Here is a 19,601-nt window from a genome sequence, read left to right as displayed (position 1 = left end):
GATGTTAGCATATGAATTCTGTGTGGGTGCGTTTGTTTTCTAGTTCATGTATAATGTATGGGTGCATTTGTTTTCGATTTCATGTAGAATGTGTGGGTGTTTGTTTTCTAGTTTTTGCAGAACGCATGGGTGCGTTTTTTGAGTTTATGTACATGTATGGGTGTGTTTGTTTTCTAGTTTGTAAAGCCAGGAAAAGTAAAGCTTTTATGGGTCCATATTTAGAGTGTGTGGGTGCATTTATTTTCTATTTTGGATGCATTTATATTTTTGTTTGTGTAGAGTGTGTGGGTTAGCTTGTTTACTTTGTGTGCATTTGTTTTTTTAGTTTGTATAGACTTTGGTGGTGGTCTTTTTTTTCAAGTGTGCAAAGCATGTATGAGTGTGTTTGTTTCCTGATTTGCATAACCTGTGTGGGTACGTTTGTTGTGTAGGTGTTTGTTTCACTCCACAGGGCAGCTCAGAGGCCTGTGCGGACTTGGTGTTCGTAATAGTTGTGGGTGCATGTGTTTTCAGGCTTGTATAGGGTTTGCGTTTCTTTCTCGGTTTGTACAGCCTATGTGGGTGCGCTTGTTTCACTGCTCCTGGGAGCTCAGAGGCTTGTGTTGAGTTGGAGTTCGTAATGATTGTGGGTGCGTTTTTTTTTTTTTTTTTAAGTTTGTATCGCCTGTGTGGGTGGAACTGTTTTGTAATTTGAAAAGCCAGTGTGGGTGCATTAGTTTTCAGTTTTGTACAACATGAGTGGGGTGTCTGTTTTCTAGTTTGTATAATTTGTGTGGATGCATTTGTTTTGTGGTCTGTATAACCTGTATATAAGATTTGTTTTCAGGCGAATGTATAGTCTTTGTGGGTGGGTACAATTTATTTGTAGCTTTTATAACCTGTTTGGGTTTGTTTGTTTTCTTTTTTTGTATAACATGTGGGTGCGTTTGTTTCAGGCCCCAGGGCAGTTCTGTGGCCCATGTTGAGTCGGTACTGCAGCAGCTGGAGGAGTCTCATGTTCAGCTGGAGGAACTTTTCCACCAGAGGAAGATCCGACTGGATGTTTACCTGCAGCTCCGCATACTGCAGCAGTGCACACTGGAGGTACAGTGCTTCTGTTTTTTAATTTCCAAATATTGATAAAATAATTTGTTGAACCTCCTTCCTCCACGTTGCATCAAGGATGAACTCTCTCTCTGTATGTGTTTTGTAGGTAACCGGGGAAATCGACGCCTGGAAGCAGGACCTCCAGAAACAATCCCAGGATTTTTCAACCGAGAAGCTAGCATCACCGCGGCTAGCTGATGTAAACCAGGACAAGCTAGCCCAGGACAAGCTAGCATTGGGTCAGTCACGGCTAGTGGAAGCTAGCCCTGAGGCACTAACGCTGGCACAGCAGCGCATCCACAGGTAAACAGGCCAATCTGATGACATCATTCTCGCTCAACATGAAAATGACTCATCAATAAAATTTATGGCAGCCGTTTATTGATTGACTGATTAATTTATCTGCAGGCACATGGAGCGAAGGCTGGCTATGAACAACATGATCTATGAGGTCATCCAGCAAGGTCACGACCTTCAGCAGTACATCACCGAGGTCCAAGCATCAGGTCAGAGTCAAAATGTTGCTGTTAGTACTTTTATTGATACTATGTTTAATGATACCATTACTGCTACTTCTGAACATCAGTGTGAACAGAAACATAAAGCTGAGTGTCATCTGCATATCAACAAATCTTGAACCATGTTTTTGAATGGCAGCTTTTATAAACAAAAAATAATGGGGACCTAGGATTTATCCTTGGGATAAACCACAAGAAATGAGAAAGGAACAACATGAGTCACTTGGGAGACTTCAAAGAGTCGTGAAGTGGGGTTTTAAGGGTTCTTAATTGGGTTGTAATGCTCCTTAGGGAGCCAGTGGTGCGTAATAAAACTGTAGTGGTTCTTCAAGGGGCTCGTGATGTTCTTTAATGGGATCTAGTTGAAACGGTTCCTGGACAGCGGGCACGTTGAGGGTTGCAAAGGTAATTTGGGGTTTATATGGTCCTTGAAGAGTTTCCAGGGTTTCTAGTGGTCCATTAAAGGGTTCCACTAATCCCTAAGGGATTCACAAGAGTCAATGACAGTGTTCTGTCAACCCTGAGAAGCTTCCAGGAGTCTATTGTGGGTCCTTGAGTTGTTTCTAGGTTTTCATATAGGGCTTCCTAGTCTTTTACTGGTTTTCTAGTTCTTCATATGGGGTTTCAGAGGTCCTCGAATGATTTCTGATTCTTCTATTCTTCTTAAGGGTTAGGAGTTTTAGTGGGTTTCAGGGCTCCTTGAGTGGTTTCTAGTCCTTCCTAAGTTTTATAAATGATTTTGAGGGTTTTCCATAGATTCTTGATAGTGCTCCAGTGCTCCTTGGGGGGGTTCTAGACGCCCCACAAGGTTTCAAGTGATCCTTGAAAGTGTTTTGCTACACTGGACAGTTTGTGTGGAGTTAGAGATTCATTAAAAGGTTAATGTGGTCCTTGAAGTGCTTGCTTCCAGTAATGTTCCAGAGTGTCTTTTGGATCTCCTTTTTGGGAGCAGTGCTTGAGGGGGTTTGGGGTTTCCTTGAGGGGTTTCCAGGGGTCATGGATGGCATCAACCAACCATACTCACTCCTCTTATGTTGTGTATTTCACTGCACCATACGCACCAATCTGGCATTACGGCTGGTCTGATCCCATCGCAAGATGGTCTGTAGGACGGTCTCTAGTTCATATTATATTCTACTGTTCTACTGTTAGGATAGAATAGAATGGAATAGAGAGCAGTCGGCACATTTTATACTACAGTGTAGCATCAGCCTGACCAGTTCAGTAACACACTGATGATATTAGGGGTAAAGGGGGGACAGAGAGAATAATGGGGGGAGGGGGAAAAGGGGGATGGGGTTGCCATGGAAACTGCTCTCTGAAGCACACAGCTGGTCCCCATGGAAACCAGCGTATTGAATTTGTCATGGAGACACACACCCAAGCAAATACACACATCCAAACACGCATACACATAGGAATGGAGATGACAACACACACATTTATACAGTGGCATTGCTGTACTAACAGTCAAAATGTCATCACTTTGAAGGTGTGTGTGTGTGTGTGTGTGTGTGTGCGTGTGTGTGTTTTTCAGGTATCGAGCTGTCGGAGGCAGAGGGGGGTCTCTCCTCTCAGGTGGAGGAGCTGCAGCACCTCCTGCAGGACAAACAGAAGGAGATGCAGCAGATCGCGGATCACACACACACACACCTGGAGCAGAACCTGCAGCTGAGGCACCTGCAGAGCCAGGTCAAACAGGTAACAGATAGTCATTCACACACACCTGCAGATCCAGGTGACACCCGGGCACTAAAGGTGATGATCTCTACCTGTCCACCCATCTGTCTCTGTCTCAGGTGCTGGGTTGGATCTCAGAGGGCGAGGTCATGTTGTCATCTTGCATGTTGAACTCCAGCTGTTTGTCTGAAGCTGAGCAGCTGCAGAGGGAGCACGAGCGCCTCCAGCAGGCCATAGAGGTTACTGCACACACAAAAACAGACAAACACACTGAAAAGAAAAGACCAAATGACACAATTTTACATATAGTGCGTAGAGGGATGTCTGATAACTGAGGAAGAAGAAGGCAATGACTCAATGACCCTGCCCTCATGCAGTGGGTGAGGCTGTTCACTGCCCATCCCCGGCAATGGGACACTGATGAGGAATTCGTCCACATTTAAACCTCCGTTTAGATTAATGGAATGAAGTGGACATCCCTGTCTGTCTTTCTTTTTTCATCGTTGTCTGTACGGTCTCTGTCTCCAGGCTCTTCTCCATGCTGACTCCCTGCAGAGGACTCATCAGGTGGCTCTGGCTCTGCAGCAGAGAGCAGAGCTGCTGGTCAGGTTAGTTACCGCAAAGCACTCTTCTGCTTTTGTTGTGTCATGTTGGATGGCAAACAGCTTTTAGGTTCATTACCACCACCTTCTGGCAGTAGCAGTGCTTTACTTACTACCAGGTGCCGGTAAACACAAGGGGAAATATATGTTTTAAGTTAAGACCATAGTCACATTAACTATTTGATGACTATTTGAACATTTTTATATCATGACCCATCCCTAATTTCCAGTTGACTGTAAATGTCTGGTTATTTACTGTTAACCTCAATAAAAGTATTTACATTTTGTAAAGTTTACTTAAATTCAGTAATAGGAAAAGCCAGCAAAGTTCGGATAGTATTAGTTAAGATGAGTTAGGCTGAATAAAAAGAAGTAAAGTCAATAAAAACAGATAGTAATGCTGGTTAAAGTTTACTATACAGGTAGAAATTATGGTTATTATGGTTAAACATTTGGGTGTTTAGAGAAGTGTTTGTTTATTAACATGATGTCAGATTTATTTGGGTTAATCCTCATCAAAAACCTGTTTGTCCACTGTACTAACCATGTGACCTCTGCCCTCTCACCTTCTCTCCTCAGGTCAGGCCACTATGATCCAGATGCAGTAAGATCTTGTGCCCAGACGGTGGCGCTGCACTGGCAGACACTGATGCTGAGGATCGAGGACCGACTCAAACTGGTCAACGCCTCTGCTGCCTTCTACAGGACGTCCCAGCAGGTAACACTGACTGTCTGGTTATCTCCACCTGTCCTACTGTACTACTTTGAGTCTGTATATCTCCCTACCTGTCTGTCTGCCTCTCCAGGTGTGTGGGGTCCTGGAGAGTCTTGAGCAGGAGTACCGCAGGGAGGAGGACTGGTGTGGAGGAGGAGAGAGACAGCCAGAGCAGCTCCTGCCGCTCATCAACAAACACATGGAACAGAAGGAGGCCTTTCTGAAGGTGAGGAGGGTTGAAAAGCATTGAAAAGTCTTAAATATTCTTGGCTGAGCGTTAATTCTCTTGAATAATCTCTAATAATCACAATAGTACATATAATAAACTCTAACGATTTCTTGTTTCCATGGCAACAGGCCTGCACTCTTGCCAGACGAAACGCTGAAGTTTTCCTCAAGTACATCCATCGCAACAGCGTCACCATGGCGAACATCTCCGGCCACAGCGTCACCGTCTCCGGGGTAACAGGGGTTACCGAGGTCACCGGGCACTCAAGGGTACCAGAGCAACAGGTCAAAGGTGAACGAACATACACACACACATCGAAATGCAAATTAAATGTTTAGTGTTAAGTTTGTGATAATAGAGAAGTACAGTGGAGCCCGGATAGAGCCCTGAGGAACACCAGGGTTAATTAGTTTACATATCATACGGACAGTAAAGGGTTAATTTTACTGATTAAGGTGTGTCTTTGTGTGCGCAGGCATCCTCAGTGAGTTGTTGCAGAGGGAAAACAGAGTCCTTCATTTCTGGACTTTGAAGAAACGTCGACTGGATCAGTGCCAACAGTACCTGATGTTCCAGAGCCACGCTCAGCAGGTAGACAATCTGACATATTATTAATCCTTTCCTATTGGTGGATTGGCAGTCACATAGTCAACCCTCATCTCAAACATTAAAGTGTATTTTCAAGAGGGACCACATATCACAGCTGTTACTACATTGCTGTGTACGTATCATATTTTGTAACTTGACTATATGTTTTTGTATGTAAGATGTGCAAAGTAGTTTTCACAAATATGTAGTGGAGTAAAAAGTACAGCATTTCCCTCCGAAATGAAGTGGAGTAGAAGTATAAAGTAGCATAAAATTGAAATACTTAAGTAAAGTACAAGCACATTAAAATTGTACTTGATTAATGTACTTAGTTCAAACTTGGCAAGTTGAATTTGAGAGTCCAAAGTCCACAGAATACAAGATGCAGTACTCTGAGTTTGTAATTTAGAAAACAGTACTCTTGCTGACTTCACTTGGTCAGATGATCACATTTTAACAAACTTGTAGACCTGTTGTGTGACAAAATAATCTCAAGTATTCAACGGATAAGCAGCAGGTTCTCACATCTCCAGAAACACTGGTGCAAATTTTTCCACTAGGCAATATTGTAATAAATCGATCACATACTCAGAATCTAAAAAAAAAAAGAAATAAAGCTAAAAACCTGATGTGGTGACACAATAGCAGTTTATTAGTAGAACAAAGGAATTACAACAAAAATGATAAAAGTTGTGAGTCTCACACATATCTTTTACCTTTGTTGCTCTTCGATATGAAATGCACCATGGGATCCTTTGACTGCAGGCTCTGGATTGGCTGCAGCAGTCAGGTGACCACTACCTGGCCGCACACACATCGCCGGGGGCAAATATGGCCGAGACCCAAGAACTGTTGAACCAGCACAGGGAGTTCTGTGTTTCTGCCAAGGTGAGAAAAAACATATAGGTCATTTTATCTGTGGCTGTTTTGCACTGATTTCAGTGGCATTTTGCAGACCTCTAGACTGCTGCTGTTGGTCAAAAACGTCGAAAAAGAGTCTAAATACCACAATAAATCCACAATGACAACCTTAAAACATATATATATATACGTAAATATACATATACGGATATATATGTATATATCCGTATATGTATATATATAGAGAGAGAGAACCATGGTAAATATTCTAGAAAACCATCAAAGGAAATCTGTGATGGAGGTTATATTTGATAATGCACCAGTAAGTGGTGGGATATAAGAGAAGAAAATCATAAAACCATATAAATATTGGCTCAAAAGCAAATTCACAGGCGAATAGGATTAAAACCAGGAGAAGTGAAAAAAGTGTATGTGTTGTAGATGAAGTGACACAGATTTGATGAATTAAATTAAAATCGCATTAAATAATTTCTTTCAGCATACACAAGAGAAGGTCCACCTGCTGATCCAGCTGGCTGAGAGCATGCTGGCTAAAGGCCACGCCCACCGCACGGAGCTGCGGCGTTGTGTCTCCACCGTGGACAAACGTTACCGCGACTTCACCGTCAGGATGGGACAGTACCGCCACCTGCTGGAGACGGCGCTGGGGGGGTGCTCACAGGTAGGGCTAAGAGTGTCCGGACATTAAAGCAGTGCGTGTGCATGTGGACTTACTTTATGATGAGCGTGCTGTACGGTGTCCCCATCAGGACAATAAGGACTTGGAGCTGGAGCTGATCCCCAACAGTCTGTCTGACTCCGACCCCGAGGTCAACCTCTCGGACCCCAGCCACCAGGTTAGCGACGAGAAGCGACGCTCCGCCCGCAAGAAAGAGTGAGTGGTATTAGTATTACCATTAGTATTAGTATTAATATTAGTTATTAGTACTAGTAACAGTACTGATGTGTGGCCTTTGATAACATCCCTGCTTTGTGTGTGTTCTCGTGTTTTCAGGTACATCATGGCTGAGCTCCTTCAAACAGAAAGAGTCTATGTCAGAGATCTGCAGGAGTGTATTGAGGTAAACATCAAACTTCACAGTGCTGCCGTACCAATAACGCCGCTGTTCAACAGAACACAACACGGTTCAGCATCACACAGCTTATATTATAATACTGCACTGTGACAAACATTACCACACAAAAGTGGTAACACAAAAATTACTAAACTGTCGTGGAGAAACCAATCTCACCGTAAAATCAAATTAGTAGGTGTTCTGGAGCTTTCAAACATATCACATGACCTTCCTCAGCGGATGGAGGTTTTATCTGAGCACCGTCATGACCTTTTGCTCATGTCGGCTTTAAAAGTCGAGATTCAACGGTCATTCTTGACCTCGGAACCAGCAGAGCACAAAACAATCTGGGACGTGATCGAAAGCTCCAGAACAAGCAACTAAATGGACCTTGGGTGAGATTGTTTACTTCACTGCTGTTTCCAAAGGCAAGAATGAGCTTTGAACCTGAGAACTACATAAGTTATTGCTTCTTAAATTAAAAAAATCCCCCATAGTAGCCTGTAACAGTAAACCACAGCCGTCTGTTTATTAATAAAAACATCGCCCTCTGCAGAATCAGTCCATCAGCACATTCTATCAAAATCATCCGGTCATGAGACCTGCAGCTCTCTCTTCGCTCAGTCGAAGACTACAGTGCCCTTTAGCAGCGGTGAGAAGAATCCTTTGCTCTCTTGAGTAAAAACAAACTCGCAGTTGTCTTGATGCCCAGCAAGTTCTTTTTCTTTTGTTAAGAAGCATGAAAATACAACACATCATCATGACGAGGAGGATGAGGAAGTGTACAGTTTAGTTCTCCTTGAAAAAAAAAATACATGCCCTCGATTTTTCTCATTTTCTCAGTGGAAGTTTGGACCTGGTCCCAAACCCACTTCAATGTAAAAAAAAAGATCACCGTATTAAGGTTCATACAAAACTAATTATGTATCTGTACCAAAAGTCTGGTAGTGGCATCATATTGAACATTTAACTTGACTACTGAACATGGAAAAATGAAGCAATTGAACTATACACAGTCTGAGTCATGCCCGACTTAAGACCGATGTAAACTAGAAAGTACAGACCCCAGAACCGGGTTCAGGTTTTAGGAGGTGTAGTCTTCCTGAAGACCACATGTCAACATTTGATAGCACACTGCCTTGCATAACGCCATGCAATACATTAAAGTAGCACATAATACGCTGTACTAGTACTACATCAGACTGGATAGTTTTTCCTGGTGGTAATACTGTACGCTGGTGCAGACGTACCTGTGGGAGATGACGAGCGGCTCAGAGGACGTCCCTCCCGGTCTCGCCAACAAGGACGACATTGTGTTCGGAAACATCCAGGACATCTACGAGTTCCACAACAGGTACTGCAAGATATAATAACATATGTACAACATTAGAACACAGCTAGGACATTAGGACATGTACTAGTTCCACAACAGGTTCAACAAATACTGCAAATATATTACTGCACCACAGAATGTACTATATGTCACCTGAACTACAGTACATACTGTAGTACTGCAATGTATCCTACAGCACTGCAGAAGCATGGATTCCACAGCATGCCCACATATTGCAATATGTACTACAGTACTTGGAAGCTACAGTCACTGTATTTATTTACTATAATACTGCAGAGATACTGCGCAGTATTCTGTGTGTGGTAATGCAGTACTTGGTGTTTTGCAGTATTTTCCTGAAGGAGCTGGAAAACTACGAACAGCTTCCTGAAGACGTTGGACACTGCTTTGTTACCTGGGTAATCAGTTTGGTTTGGTCCGAATCGATTTAAAAACGAAATTACAGATTCAAATTATAAATGAATGTTTCTGTTCCTCTCAGGCTGATAAGTTCCACATGTATGTGACGTACTGCAGAAACAAACCAGACTCCAGTTTACTCATCCAACAACACGGCGTGGGATTCTTTGAGGTCAGGTTTTTAAAAACAACATCTGTGTAACATTTTAATAATCTAATAAGAGCTAATCATTTAGTTGAGTAACACTTTATTTTACGTGTTCCCTAGTTTCCTAAACATTTCCTTGACAAGAATTACAGATATGTAACTGTAATTTCTTAGAGAAAGAATGTCATTTGGTACTAATAATCAGAAAAAACGGCAGTGTTCAATTGCTACGCTTCTAGTTTAATAGTCTCAGTTCATTTGCAGTGGTTCCCAACTGGTGAATTTCCATCCAGCCAATCAAACGCTGGATAAGGCAAGACAGTCACACTGAGCCAGACAGCAGCTACACAACACAAGGCTCCGAACAACAACCCACATCAGCTTTCCTGCTTAAGTCTCCTTCTTATCTCTCTTGCAAACATGAACGCACGTCTTGCTGCAGCACATTAAACAGCACGTGAATGTTCCTGCAACCGGGTCCGGTTAGAGGCTGCTGTGCTGTTTACTCTTCAGTACCACTAACAATAGCACGGTCTGCCTGTGACGTGTTTCTCCCCACTTGAATCTGAGTCAAACCTTATCCCAAACCCCGACCTGTCGTCTTTTATGATGATTAACCTGACCCTAATCAGTTAACCTGCACCCGAATCCCAACCCATCGACGGGAGGGGGAACACACTTTGACTCACAGCTGAACAAACACGAATTGTGACTGCTGTTACTGTGCTTTTAATGTTATTCAAACGTCGTTTGAGCCGTAATTGCATTCACTTCCTGCAATGCTTCTTAATTCTTTTGAGTTTAAGACCCAGTTGCTACTTTGCCCCAGTTTTCCCCTTTTTATTTTTGGGAATTAAAGTCGAGCGGTGGCTCAGGGGTTAGCACGGTCTCCACCCGGGAAGACAGTTTTGAATCCACGGACAGGTGGAGAGGACGGATGGAAATAAAACTGAATGGGCGTGAAGTTGGTTTATGTGTGCACCCTGAGGCTAGAACCGTTGACCTAAAAAGTAATTTAGTCAGAGCACAGCAGGTCAGCTGAGCATGCAAAAAGCCAAATTTGTCTCAGCGGGCACTTGTACATGTCTGGCTAGCACACAAATCAACAATCACGGTGAATTATTTCCAATAATTGATATTTACTTGGATCTTTATTACTGAGTGGGCACCAAATTACATATCTTTTTCCAGAAAGTAAAGGACCTGCAAAATGAAGCATTAACTTTAGTTTTTGCAGTGTTTGTTTTTCATACTTTTCTCTCATCATCCTATTTTTGACAAAAATACTGCATAGTTTATCAGTGTAATGATGGAAAAATGAATCTTCACTTCAGCCACTCACACCTTAATGGTTCAGCTGCAGGTCACAAGTAGATTTTGCTTCGTACTAACAGAACAAAAGCAAAATAGGTTGGGAGCCACTGACCTGGTGCTATTCACTGTGTTAGTTAAGGGTTGATACCAAACTGCAGTCCAGAGGCTTGGACTGTAGTTGAGGAAGGGCTGCAGTTTGGTTTGCAATTGGTTAGTAAGTTTCCCCCTAACAAGTTGTGTGTGTGTGTGTGTGTGTGTGTGTGTGTTTGTGCTCAGGAGGTCCAGAGGCGACATGGTCTAGCTAACTCCGTCTCCTCAGCTCTCATCAAACCAGTTCAGAGGATCACCAAATACCAGCTGCTGCTCAAGGTGGTGCTAAGTCATTTTTTTGCAAATTTTCAGTTTTCAGCCACATTCAAAACATGTGAAACCAAAGTCTCTCCCACCATGTAAAAGCTCAGAACAGCGTTTGTTTGAATTGCTTTTAAATCTAGAGGGAAAAAAAAAATGTCCTCCTTCTGGCTGTTTGGAAAACACAACACCGCTGAGGATTTCACTAAAGCTGAGTGCAGCTTTAAATCCAAAACACTTTATGTGGAGCCCGAAGGAAACAGTCTGTGTGCCAAGAATAACAAGTGAAAAAGATTTGATGTCGGTTTGAAAACTTTGTTGTTCCCTGAGCTCAGCAGCAGCAGAAGCCTGACGGTGACGTTCGTAATGTAGTCGACCACCATGAATGCATTTTCAACCCGCAGGAAACACTGTAATCACAGCGCAGTATTCACTCTGGGTCTTTTAAAATAATCTGTTCTTGTGATTAACAAATAACTACTCCATGATTTATTGGGAGTTTACCTAGCTGTAGTGTCTATCTGGCCTTTAAACAACTCTCACATTTACACTTCGTACCTGTGTGTGTGTGTGTGTGTGTGTGTGTGTTTGTAGGAGTTGTTGGCGTGCTGCGAGGAGGGGAAAGGCGAGATAAAAGAAGGCCTGGATGTGATGCTGAGCGTCCCAAAGAGAGCGAACGACGCTATGCATGTTAGCATGTTGGAAGGTAACACAAACAGATTATTTTTCGTACTGCGGAGTCAGGGATGAGATTTTTTTTTTTAAATCTCTCCGTTAGGCTTTAGCCTAACATTTTCAAAATTGGACTGGCTGGCCTTACGTGGGGTAAGCTAGAGAGGCTTGGGAGCGGGATCGTGTGCCTGTCGATGCTTCACATTAAAAGCCCTTTAGTGAATACTGGCTTCCATTGCAGTTCCAGTGGGTGGAGGACTTTTACTGTGATAGAGCAGGAGAGCTTTCACTGTGAAGCGGCTGCAGGTTTTTTATAGTTAATGAGCTAAAGGTCTATTACTGCTGAGAAGCAGCTACGAGTCTTTTAGACAGCGAGAGCTGGGAGGCTTTTATTGTGACGCCTCTGTAGACTCTTAATTTTATAGCTGAGTTCATGAGAAGCTTGAAATGCGCTAAAAGATAAAAACCGATTTATTGCCATGTCCCCGTCAGGTCTGGAGGAGGGTCTGGAGGTTCAGGGCGAGCTCCTCCTCCAGGACTCCTTCCTGGTTTGGGAGCCGAAGTCTCTGATCAGGAAGGGACGGGACCGACACCTCTTCCTGTTTGAGCTGTCACTCATCTTCAGCAAGGAGATCAAGGACTCGTCGGGACGAACCAAATACCTCTACAAGAGCAGACTGAGGGTAGAACACACACGCACACATTTCAGTCCTATTCAATCATAAATCAAAATGTATCAGGTGAACCATCATGAACCATTACAACACAAAAGGTTTGATAGAGACCAGAAAGGTGAAGGTGGATGCTACAGCTTCTCACACCTCCCCTTCTCACAGTACGTAGCTCATTTGATATTAAAAGTCACAAAAAGTTAAAATATCCTTAACAGTTTTCATCACACGTTTTTATATTTGTTCATTGAATGATAATTATTTTAACTGGCAAAATATGCCATACAATTTAAGTTCCTCACTACAACTAGTCCATAAATTCACCTCTTTAATGGAAATATAGTTCAAAAAAAATTTTTTTTCCACTCGTACTTGCTTTGTGCTTTGAGTCTTGAACATGCGCATTATTTTCAACCATTATTTGTTTTCTTTCATTTTTGAAAACGTTCTTGTTTAATTTATTTCTAACTCTACATGATTTGTACCTTTTTTAAAATTTTACAAGTCTCCACATTGTTACTAATTTTGATTAACACTAATGTTAAACATGCAGGGCTTTTTTTGTGGTTTACTGGGACATTTTGCTGTAATCAGATGTGGTGTTGACTGTCTACACAGCTGAGTCCATATGAATGGGCCTCTGCTTTGTTATATGAGTCCTGAAGTGGACCCTTTGTGACAGCTACGAGTTTGGTGATGGTGAAATACACCTGCATTTAAAAAAAATCACATTGGTCACCGAAATTAAAGAAGGAGCCAGTATTCTACGTGAACAATAAGCATATTGTCTCCTCGGCTTTCCTGTGTCGAAAAAACTCATTTATGAGTTTAATTCAAAGGCAGTAAATATCTCCAAACCGGTGTGATCATGGTTTATGTAAACCGGTGAAGGGTCTTCGCCATCGGGTTAAACCAACACACCAAACAGTACGAAAATGAAGAACTCGGGAGATGTGACCATACCTGCCTCTTTCTGTCTCACTCATACTACCTGTCTGTCTCTCAGACCTCAGAGCTTGGCGTAACAGAGCACATAGAGGGGGACCCCTGTAAGTTTGCCTTGTGGGTCGGACGAACGCCGACGTCCGACAACAAGACGGTGCTGAAGGTATGTGTGCACCCCTGGGATAGCTCCTGCTAACTTCCATCTGATGAATTTTGACGATCACACGGTGGCTTGACCTTTGTCCTTAAAGGTGCGTGGCCTACATACCTGTCGTGACCTCTCTCCACAGGCATCGTCGTTGGAGCTGAAGCAGGAGTGGGTCCGCAGTATTCGGCAGGTGATCCAGGAGAGGCGGGGTCACCTGCGGGGAGCGCTGAGGGAGCCCATCCCCCTCCCCAAGACACCCAACCCCACCCTGGGGCGACAGCGCAGCATCACCCGCAGGTCAGCACACACAAACACACACACACAGAAACACAGTTACCATGTCCATGTTAGATGCCTCTCACCAAGTAAAACTGCCCCCTGCCCTCTGTCAATATTCTAACTACAGTACATTCTGTCCTCTGATTTAAAAAAAACACTTCACACCAAACTCCATTCAGAAAACACTCAGTTTATCGCTGCCGCTGACACCTCATACAGCCAACCTGATGAATGTGTACAGTCAGTTTTTTCTGGTAAATCAGCACAGAAATAATCAGCCGCTCATCACTTTCTTTTAAATAAAATCCCCTCCTTTAGAACTGGTTTCTACTGCTCCCTCCATGGTGGGAGTATCAGTGATAAGGTTTTCAAACCATAAACAGTTAAGACAGCAAACTTAATTTGTGATATTTAAATTATTGCTGGAAATTCATGTCGTTTAACATGATTCACAGTCACAGATCTTTAAAGTCTAACGTTTGGGGATAAAAAATGTCTGACCAAATATTTAAAAGAACATTTAACTGAGTTTTGTTCATAGTTTTTGTTTCTAGGAAAATAGGACAGTCCTGCCGCAGCATCTGTTTTGGTTTAATCCCTCAAATTTATCTAGTGACGCACTGTAGGGCTAGGTTGGGTAGCACTGGTTGATAGAGCTGCAATGATTAGTCGATCAATCAGTTAGATGATTGACAGCTAATTAATCTGCAACCATTCTGATCATCTAAAATCCTTTTTTCATTTTTTTAAGGAAAAATGCAAACATTTTTCGGTTGTAGCCTCTCAAATGCGAATATTTTCTGTTTTTTTTAGTCTTTTATAATAAAATAAATTTCCGAGTTTGGAACTGTTGGTCGGATAAAAAAACAAACGGACATATGAAGACGTTGGAAACTGCGACGGGCAATTTTGACTATTTTCCTGACATTGAATAGACCAAACAATTAATCGAGAAAAAAATTGACAGATTAATCAGTAATCAAAAAAGTCATCAGATGCAGCCCTAGTGTGGTGTAGCATTAAGAACGTCATTCATCGGAAGTGAGAGGCCTTGACTGAACCAGAAAAAAGAGACCTGGAGTAGAAGCACATGGGGTTTCCACATACTTTTGGCCATACATTGTATTTTGGACACTTACTTTCCTCAAACGGGATGGAAACGTTTAAAAAATGTCTCTCCTTCTTTTTCAAAATGTCAGAGAGACCAGTGAGGATGCAGAGAGCCTGGGTGATGCCAGCAGTCAGCCCGACACCGTCTCCATCGCCTCCCGAACGTCGCAAAACACTGCCGACAGCGACAAGGTAACATACACACACACAGAAACATAGACACACTGTGTATTCAGAGGGGTGTGTCGAGCAGTCATATGACCTCACCACTGCTGCATCTGGCAGGGTGTGTGTGTGGGTGTGTGTGTGTTTGTGTGTGTGTCTGAGGGAGTTTCCTCTGTTGGTCATCAGATCCTGTCTAGAAACTTTCGCTTCTCTTCTGCTCTCCGGACGAGGTATGTTTGATTTATTTTAGCTGTTATTAGTTGGCGAGGACGGGGGTCAGTGGCTGGATGCTGTGACCTCTGACCTCTGACACTCGGGCCCCGCAGGCCCTGTGGGCTGTTAGTAGCGTTTAGTGCATAGAAACTTCAGCTTGTTACAGTCAGTTGAGAGGACAATGTTTAGCTCCGATGAAGAAGGATGACGTGAAAAAAAAAACGTGAAAAAAATAGATCGATCGCTCAATTGAGAAGATGTCTGCCAGATGAATGGATAATAAAATGATCGTTAGTTGGATTCTTAATCTCTTTGATGAGCTTTTGAGTTCCATATGTGTGTTTTTGAGAAAGTCACGTGTATTACTGACAAAATATACTTAAAAGTATCTTTAAGTATAAATAATAAAAATTTATTATCATTACTGGGAATGTTAATGTTGCAGCAGTTCAAAGTAAAGCTAATTTCAACTACTTAATATCCTCCTTGGTAGTTTGATCCATAACACTGCTTCATAATCACGTTTTTGATGTTAAATCTTGGCCTGTAAAGTAACTACAGTTGTGAATAAACGTAGTGGAGCAGAAGCTGGAAACACTCAAGTCCAGCACAGTTACTTCAAAATTGTACTTGGGCGAATGTACTAAGGTTCTTTCAGCCACTGCACATTCATGTGTTATTACTCTCGACATGTTTTAATGATCCTGTGTGTGTGTGTGTGTGTGTGTGTGTGTGTGTGTGTGTGTGTGTGTGTGTGTGTGTGTGTGTGTGTGTGTGTGTGTGTGTGTGTGTGTGTGTGTGTGTGTGTGTGTGTGTGTGTGTGTGTGTGTGTGTGTGTGTGTGTGTGTGTGTTGTGTGTGTGTGTGTGTGTGTGTGTGTGTGTGTGTGTGTGTGTGTGTGTGTGTGTGTGTGTGTGTGTGTGTGTGTGTGTGTGTGTTTCCTTCCCCAGCAGGAGCCTATTCTGGCTGGGTTGTATGACTGATCACAGCTGTGTTCATTTTGAATGGGGAACACCCCACTATTCCCCATGGACCGTGGGGTGTGGGTGTGTGTGTGTGTGTGTTTCCTTCCACAGCAGGAGCCTATGTGCTTGAGTTAACTACAAGACAACACACACTCACACAAACACGCACAGAGTCATGTCTTCTACTCCTCATTCGGCCAATTGCGGCTCAGTGTGCCCTGCTGTGATTGGACGGGTAAAGAACATGTCTTAGGACGATGTCTGTAGGTTTCAAGCTTTATATTTTTGTCTCGTCGTGTGTTTTTGTCTCCACTGAATTCCTGACAGAAAAAGCCTTCGGTGTTTGCTGCTGCTTGAAATCTGCTGCTGAATTACAAACAGTGGTGTCTCAGGAGAAGATAATCATTTCTGCAGAAAATGGAATGAATCTGATCACCTGGATATGGTTGCCTTTTTTTTTATCAATTAAAGGTTTTAAATTGGCTTTAGGTTGTTTATATGGCTCAGTGACCTTTTTTATGCTTTTTATTGGTAACTTTATCTGTGATTTTTATAAGTTTGAGATGTTTTTGGTCATGCTAGGAGCGCGTCTGTCAGTCAGTCCACCACTTTGGTCTCAACAGCTATTGGATGGATTGTGAGTAAATTTGGTTCAGATATTAACAGACTCCAGAGGAGCAACCCTGACAACACTGGCGACAATATCTATCAACACGAAATAAAATGGATCCGTCTGACACTAGGGTACCATGAACATTTTTATTTTTTAATCTTAAAAGATGTCCTGTGTTTTAATATGCATGTGATTAAGTAATTTAACAGAATTTAACGGTATCTGACGTTGCAGGACACTGAGAAAGAGTCTCCTCTCCTGGTTAAATGGTGGTTCATTTTAAAAAAATGTTTTTGTGATACTCAAACAGTAAGGAACTGATCTCGGTACAGCTGCTATCTTAAAGAGTTCACTGCTCGACCAGCAGATGGAGCCGTTTACGATTCTCAGTCAATCTGAGACACAGATAACGATCACAACTGGTTAGATATTTAGTTCGTTAGCTGGTTTGTCAGTGATAGATGTTAGATGCTGTCGTTTATAGCCCATAGATGGGAAAATTATTTTAACTGTTCATTTTTAAAGCTTAATTTTAAATAGAGAATTTTAGGCCTTATTTGTACTTTATTTTGTGGATATTATTATTTGGTGGATATGTTATGTAAATGCTTTTAACACAGTAACAGTTGTTACTTCTGAGAGCAGCGCATTCCCACAATGCCACTGATCCTACAGTACGCTTCAGCATCATATTTCATAACATGAAATAACCCTGTGCAGTCACATCTGACATTTTTCCCTCTGATAGTTTTAAGGTACAAACGCAGCCAGTGGTGAGGTCAAGGTCACACCCCCCTGGATACTGTGTGTGATTGTTGGTGGATGGCGCCGCTACTGATGCTACTGCTACTACTAGACGGGCTTTAATTATGTTATTATTATTAATATGTAACAATAACATAACAGTGACAGGATAATGGGGACTGACTTTTAAGACTGTGAGCCTGGTAGCACACATCACACCTCTAAACTGTCTCACCTGTCCGTTTCTCCAGCTGTCAGGAGGCTGTGAGTTAGTGGTGGTGCTGTTGGATTTCTCCTCCGGGGGACCAGGAGAGCTCAGCGTTCGCTGTGGTCAGACCGTGGAGCTGGTGGAGCGTTCGGCCGACAGACCCGGGTGGTGTCTGGTCAGGACGACAGATCAAACACCCCAGCAGGTAATCAATCGAATGTCCCCGGCAGTAATGAATCAAGCGTCCCCACAGGCAAAAAACAAACTGCATGTCCCACTAGTAATAAACGTAATTCTGTTTAATTGCATTTTTACCAAAACGAACATCTCTAATATCAGCCCTGTGTCTCCCTGCAGGAGGGTTTGCTGCCGATGAGCGCCCTCTGTCTGTCACACTCCCACAGTGCAGCCGACATGGAGGGGCTCATCCCGGCTTCCACCACCTCCTCCAGCACCTCCTCTACCTGCACCACCACTTCTTCCTCCTGCAACTCCTCTACCACCACCACCGCCTCCTCCGGCACCTCCAGCTCCTCCTCTACCGTGAGCGCCGGGAAGGGTGAGTACGTCTGTCTCCCTGTCTGAATTTGTTGTTTACAGTGTTGGGGCGTGTCACCATCAGGCCTTTCCTCGGTCACTGACCGGGACCTGGCATTAATGACAGAAAGACATTCTGTTAGTGCTGCATGACGTCTCCTGAACATGCAGCAGCTCTACTCCTCACGTGCTGCTCACAGCGGTACATATTTTTGATTCTTGGCCTCCAGGCGACATATTTAACCACTAAAATCTGCTTTAATTGAACCATTAAGCAAGTTAAGTCACATGAAAGTTAATACCACGTATGTTAGCATTGTAGCCAGCAAATGTTAACTCTGTACGTGGGTTTCCATGAGAGTCAGGCCAGTTGCATATACTGTAAATAATAGCTAATGCTGCCTATTGAAACTGCGTTTTTAACCCCGAGGACCTAGCTGTGAGCGAGCTGTGGATTTGACCCTTTGGACCAATTTGGGCTAAAAATCTGGCCAGACTTGGTACAGAGACGCTACCAAGAATCGGACCAGAGTATTGGCTGTGGCACATCATCGTGGTGCTTTATTTATCATCTCTCACCATATCCGTCGTGAGTCAGAACAGAGTACCATTTTGTAAACGATAACTGGGCTAAAAGTAGCTAACTCGTTAGCTAATGTTAGCTTGGCCCAGATATAGCAAGTAAACTACTGTTTTCTCTTTATTCTCCCCGGATTTAAAATTCATTTAGTCGTCAGCTGCAGCTTCAGCCTAATTAATTGTTGATTTTTTGTGATTTCGAGCAGAGTAGAGTAAAAGGAAAAACCTATCATGGCATGGCTGGCCTTCCGCTCCTGTCACCATCTGCCCCATGTCACTTCCTGTTTAAACAGAGGGAACTTTAAACATCCTCAGCCCACACTGTGACGTGTAAGAGTCCCACATCCTGCCGCTGTCTCTAACCGTGTCCCCTAAATATTTGAAACCATGAAGTTGTAAATACACACGAGTCCTCTGTGTGCTTGTTCTGGAGCCGAGCATGAAAAATTAAACCTGTTTTGTTCGTTTGTCAGGATCTGCCGTTTCACATTAACATCATGACTTTGAGAGCGTGTGTGTGTTTTACAGAGACAGGACACACGTATGAGCTTCTACACAAGCTATTAGCTTCTATCCACACTGATGTGATAAAAGCCTCTCAATGTTCGAGCCATAGAATAAACCTTTGATTTTTAACAGCTCGCTTACATGGGCTATTGAGACGCTTCGGGTAAGACAGGTTACAAACCAAAAACCAAAGTCCCCTCAGATAATAAAGGTAACAAACCAAAAGTTCCCACATTTGGATACCCCTAATGGAATGTTTCTGCACTTTAACGTTGTTTTACGGATGTAATTCTGCATTTTTTTTTTGTTTTAATAAATAAATAAA

General features: G+C 42.8%; 1 protein-coding gene and 1 long non-coding RNA gene across 2 annotated transcripts in view; one reads left to right on the top strand and one right to left on the bottom strand.

Annotated features, from left to right (window-relative positions):
- Positions 1–19,601, top strand: part of LOC120798069 (kalirin-like) — a 47,724-nt gene that overhangs the window by 14,937 nt on the left and 13,186 nt on the right. The window contains exons 17-41 of the mRNA XM_040142074.1: positions 936–1,083; positions 1,193–1,389; positions 1,495–1,592; positions 3,142–3,305; positions 3,404–3,523; positions 3,813–3,892; positions 4,466–4,604; positions 4,693–4,827; positions 4,959–5,121; positions 5,306–5,421; positions 6,184–6,306; positions 6,779–6,961; positions 7,050–7,174; positions 7,295–7,361; positions 8,600–8,709; positions 9,038–9,107; positions 9,191–9,280; positions 10,847–10,939; positions 11,516–11,627; positions 12,086–12,276; positions 13,271–13,372; positions 13,500–13,654; positions 14,836–14,938; positions 17,697–17,858; positions 18,011–18,212. Coding sequence (XP_039998008.1) covers positions 936–1,083; positions 1,193–1,389; positions 1,495–1,592; positions 3,142–3,305; positions 3,404–3,523; positions 3,813–3,892; positions 4,466–4,604; positions 4,693–4,827; positions 4,959–5,121; positions 5,306–5,421; positions 6,184–6,306; positions 6,779–6,961; positions 7,050–7,174; positions 7,295–7,361; positions 8,600–8,709; positions 9,038–9,107; positions 9,191–9,280; positions 10,847–10,939; positions 11,516–11,627; positions 12,086–12,276; positions 13,271–13,372; positions 13,500–13,654; positions 14,836–14,938; positions 17,697–17,858; positions 18,011–18,212 — 3,248 coding nt within the window. The remainder of the gene's footprint in view (positions 1–935; positions 1,084–1,192; positions 1,390–1,494; positions 1,593–3,141; positions 3,306–3,403; positions 3,524–3,812; positions 3,893–4,465; positions 4,605–4,692; positions 4,828–4,958; positions 5,122–5,305; positions 5,422–6,183; positions 6,307–6,778; positions 6,962–7,049; positions 7,175–7,294; positions 7,362–8,599; positions 8,710–9,037; positions 9,108–9,190; positions 9,281–10,846; positions 10,940–11,515; positions 11,628–12,085; positions 12,277–13,270; positions 13,373–13,499; positions 13,655–14,835; positions 14,939–17,696; positions 17,859–18,010; positions 18,213–19,601) is intronic.
- Positions 3,133–5,896, bottom strand: LOC120798070. The gene is made up of 4 exons (XR_005708615.1): positions 4,935–5,896; positions 4,673–4,821; positions 3,331–3,527; positions 3,133–3,203 (listed from the first exon to the last, which is right to left on the bottom strand). It is a non-coding gene; the product is annotated as an uncharacterized LOC120798070 (long non-coding RNA).

Source organism: Xiphias gladius, chromosome 13 (genome assembly GCF_016859285.1).
Source record: "Xiphias gladius isolate SHS-SW01 ecotype Sanya breed wild chromosome 13, ASM1685928v1, whole genome shotgun sequence".
NCBI lineage: Eukaryota > Metazoa > Chordata > Actinopteri > Istiophoriformes > Xiphiidae > Xiphias > Xiphias gladius.
Note: the sequence above shows the minus strand (reverse complement) of the source record. Positions and strands in the feature narration are given on the sequence as shown.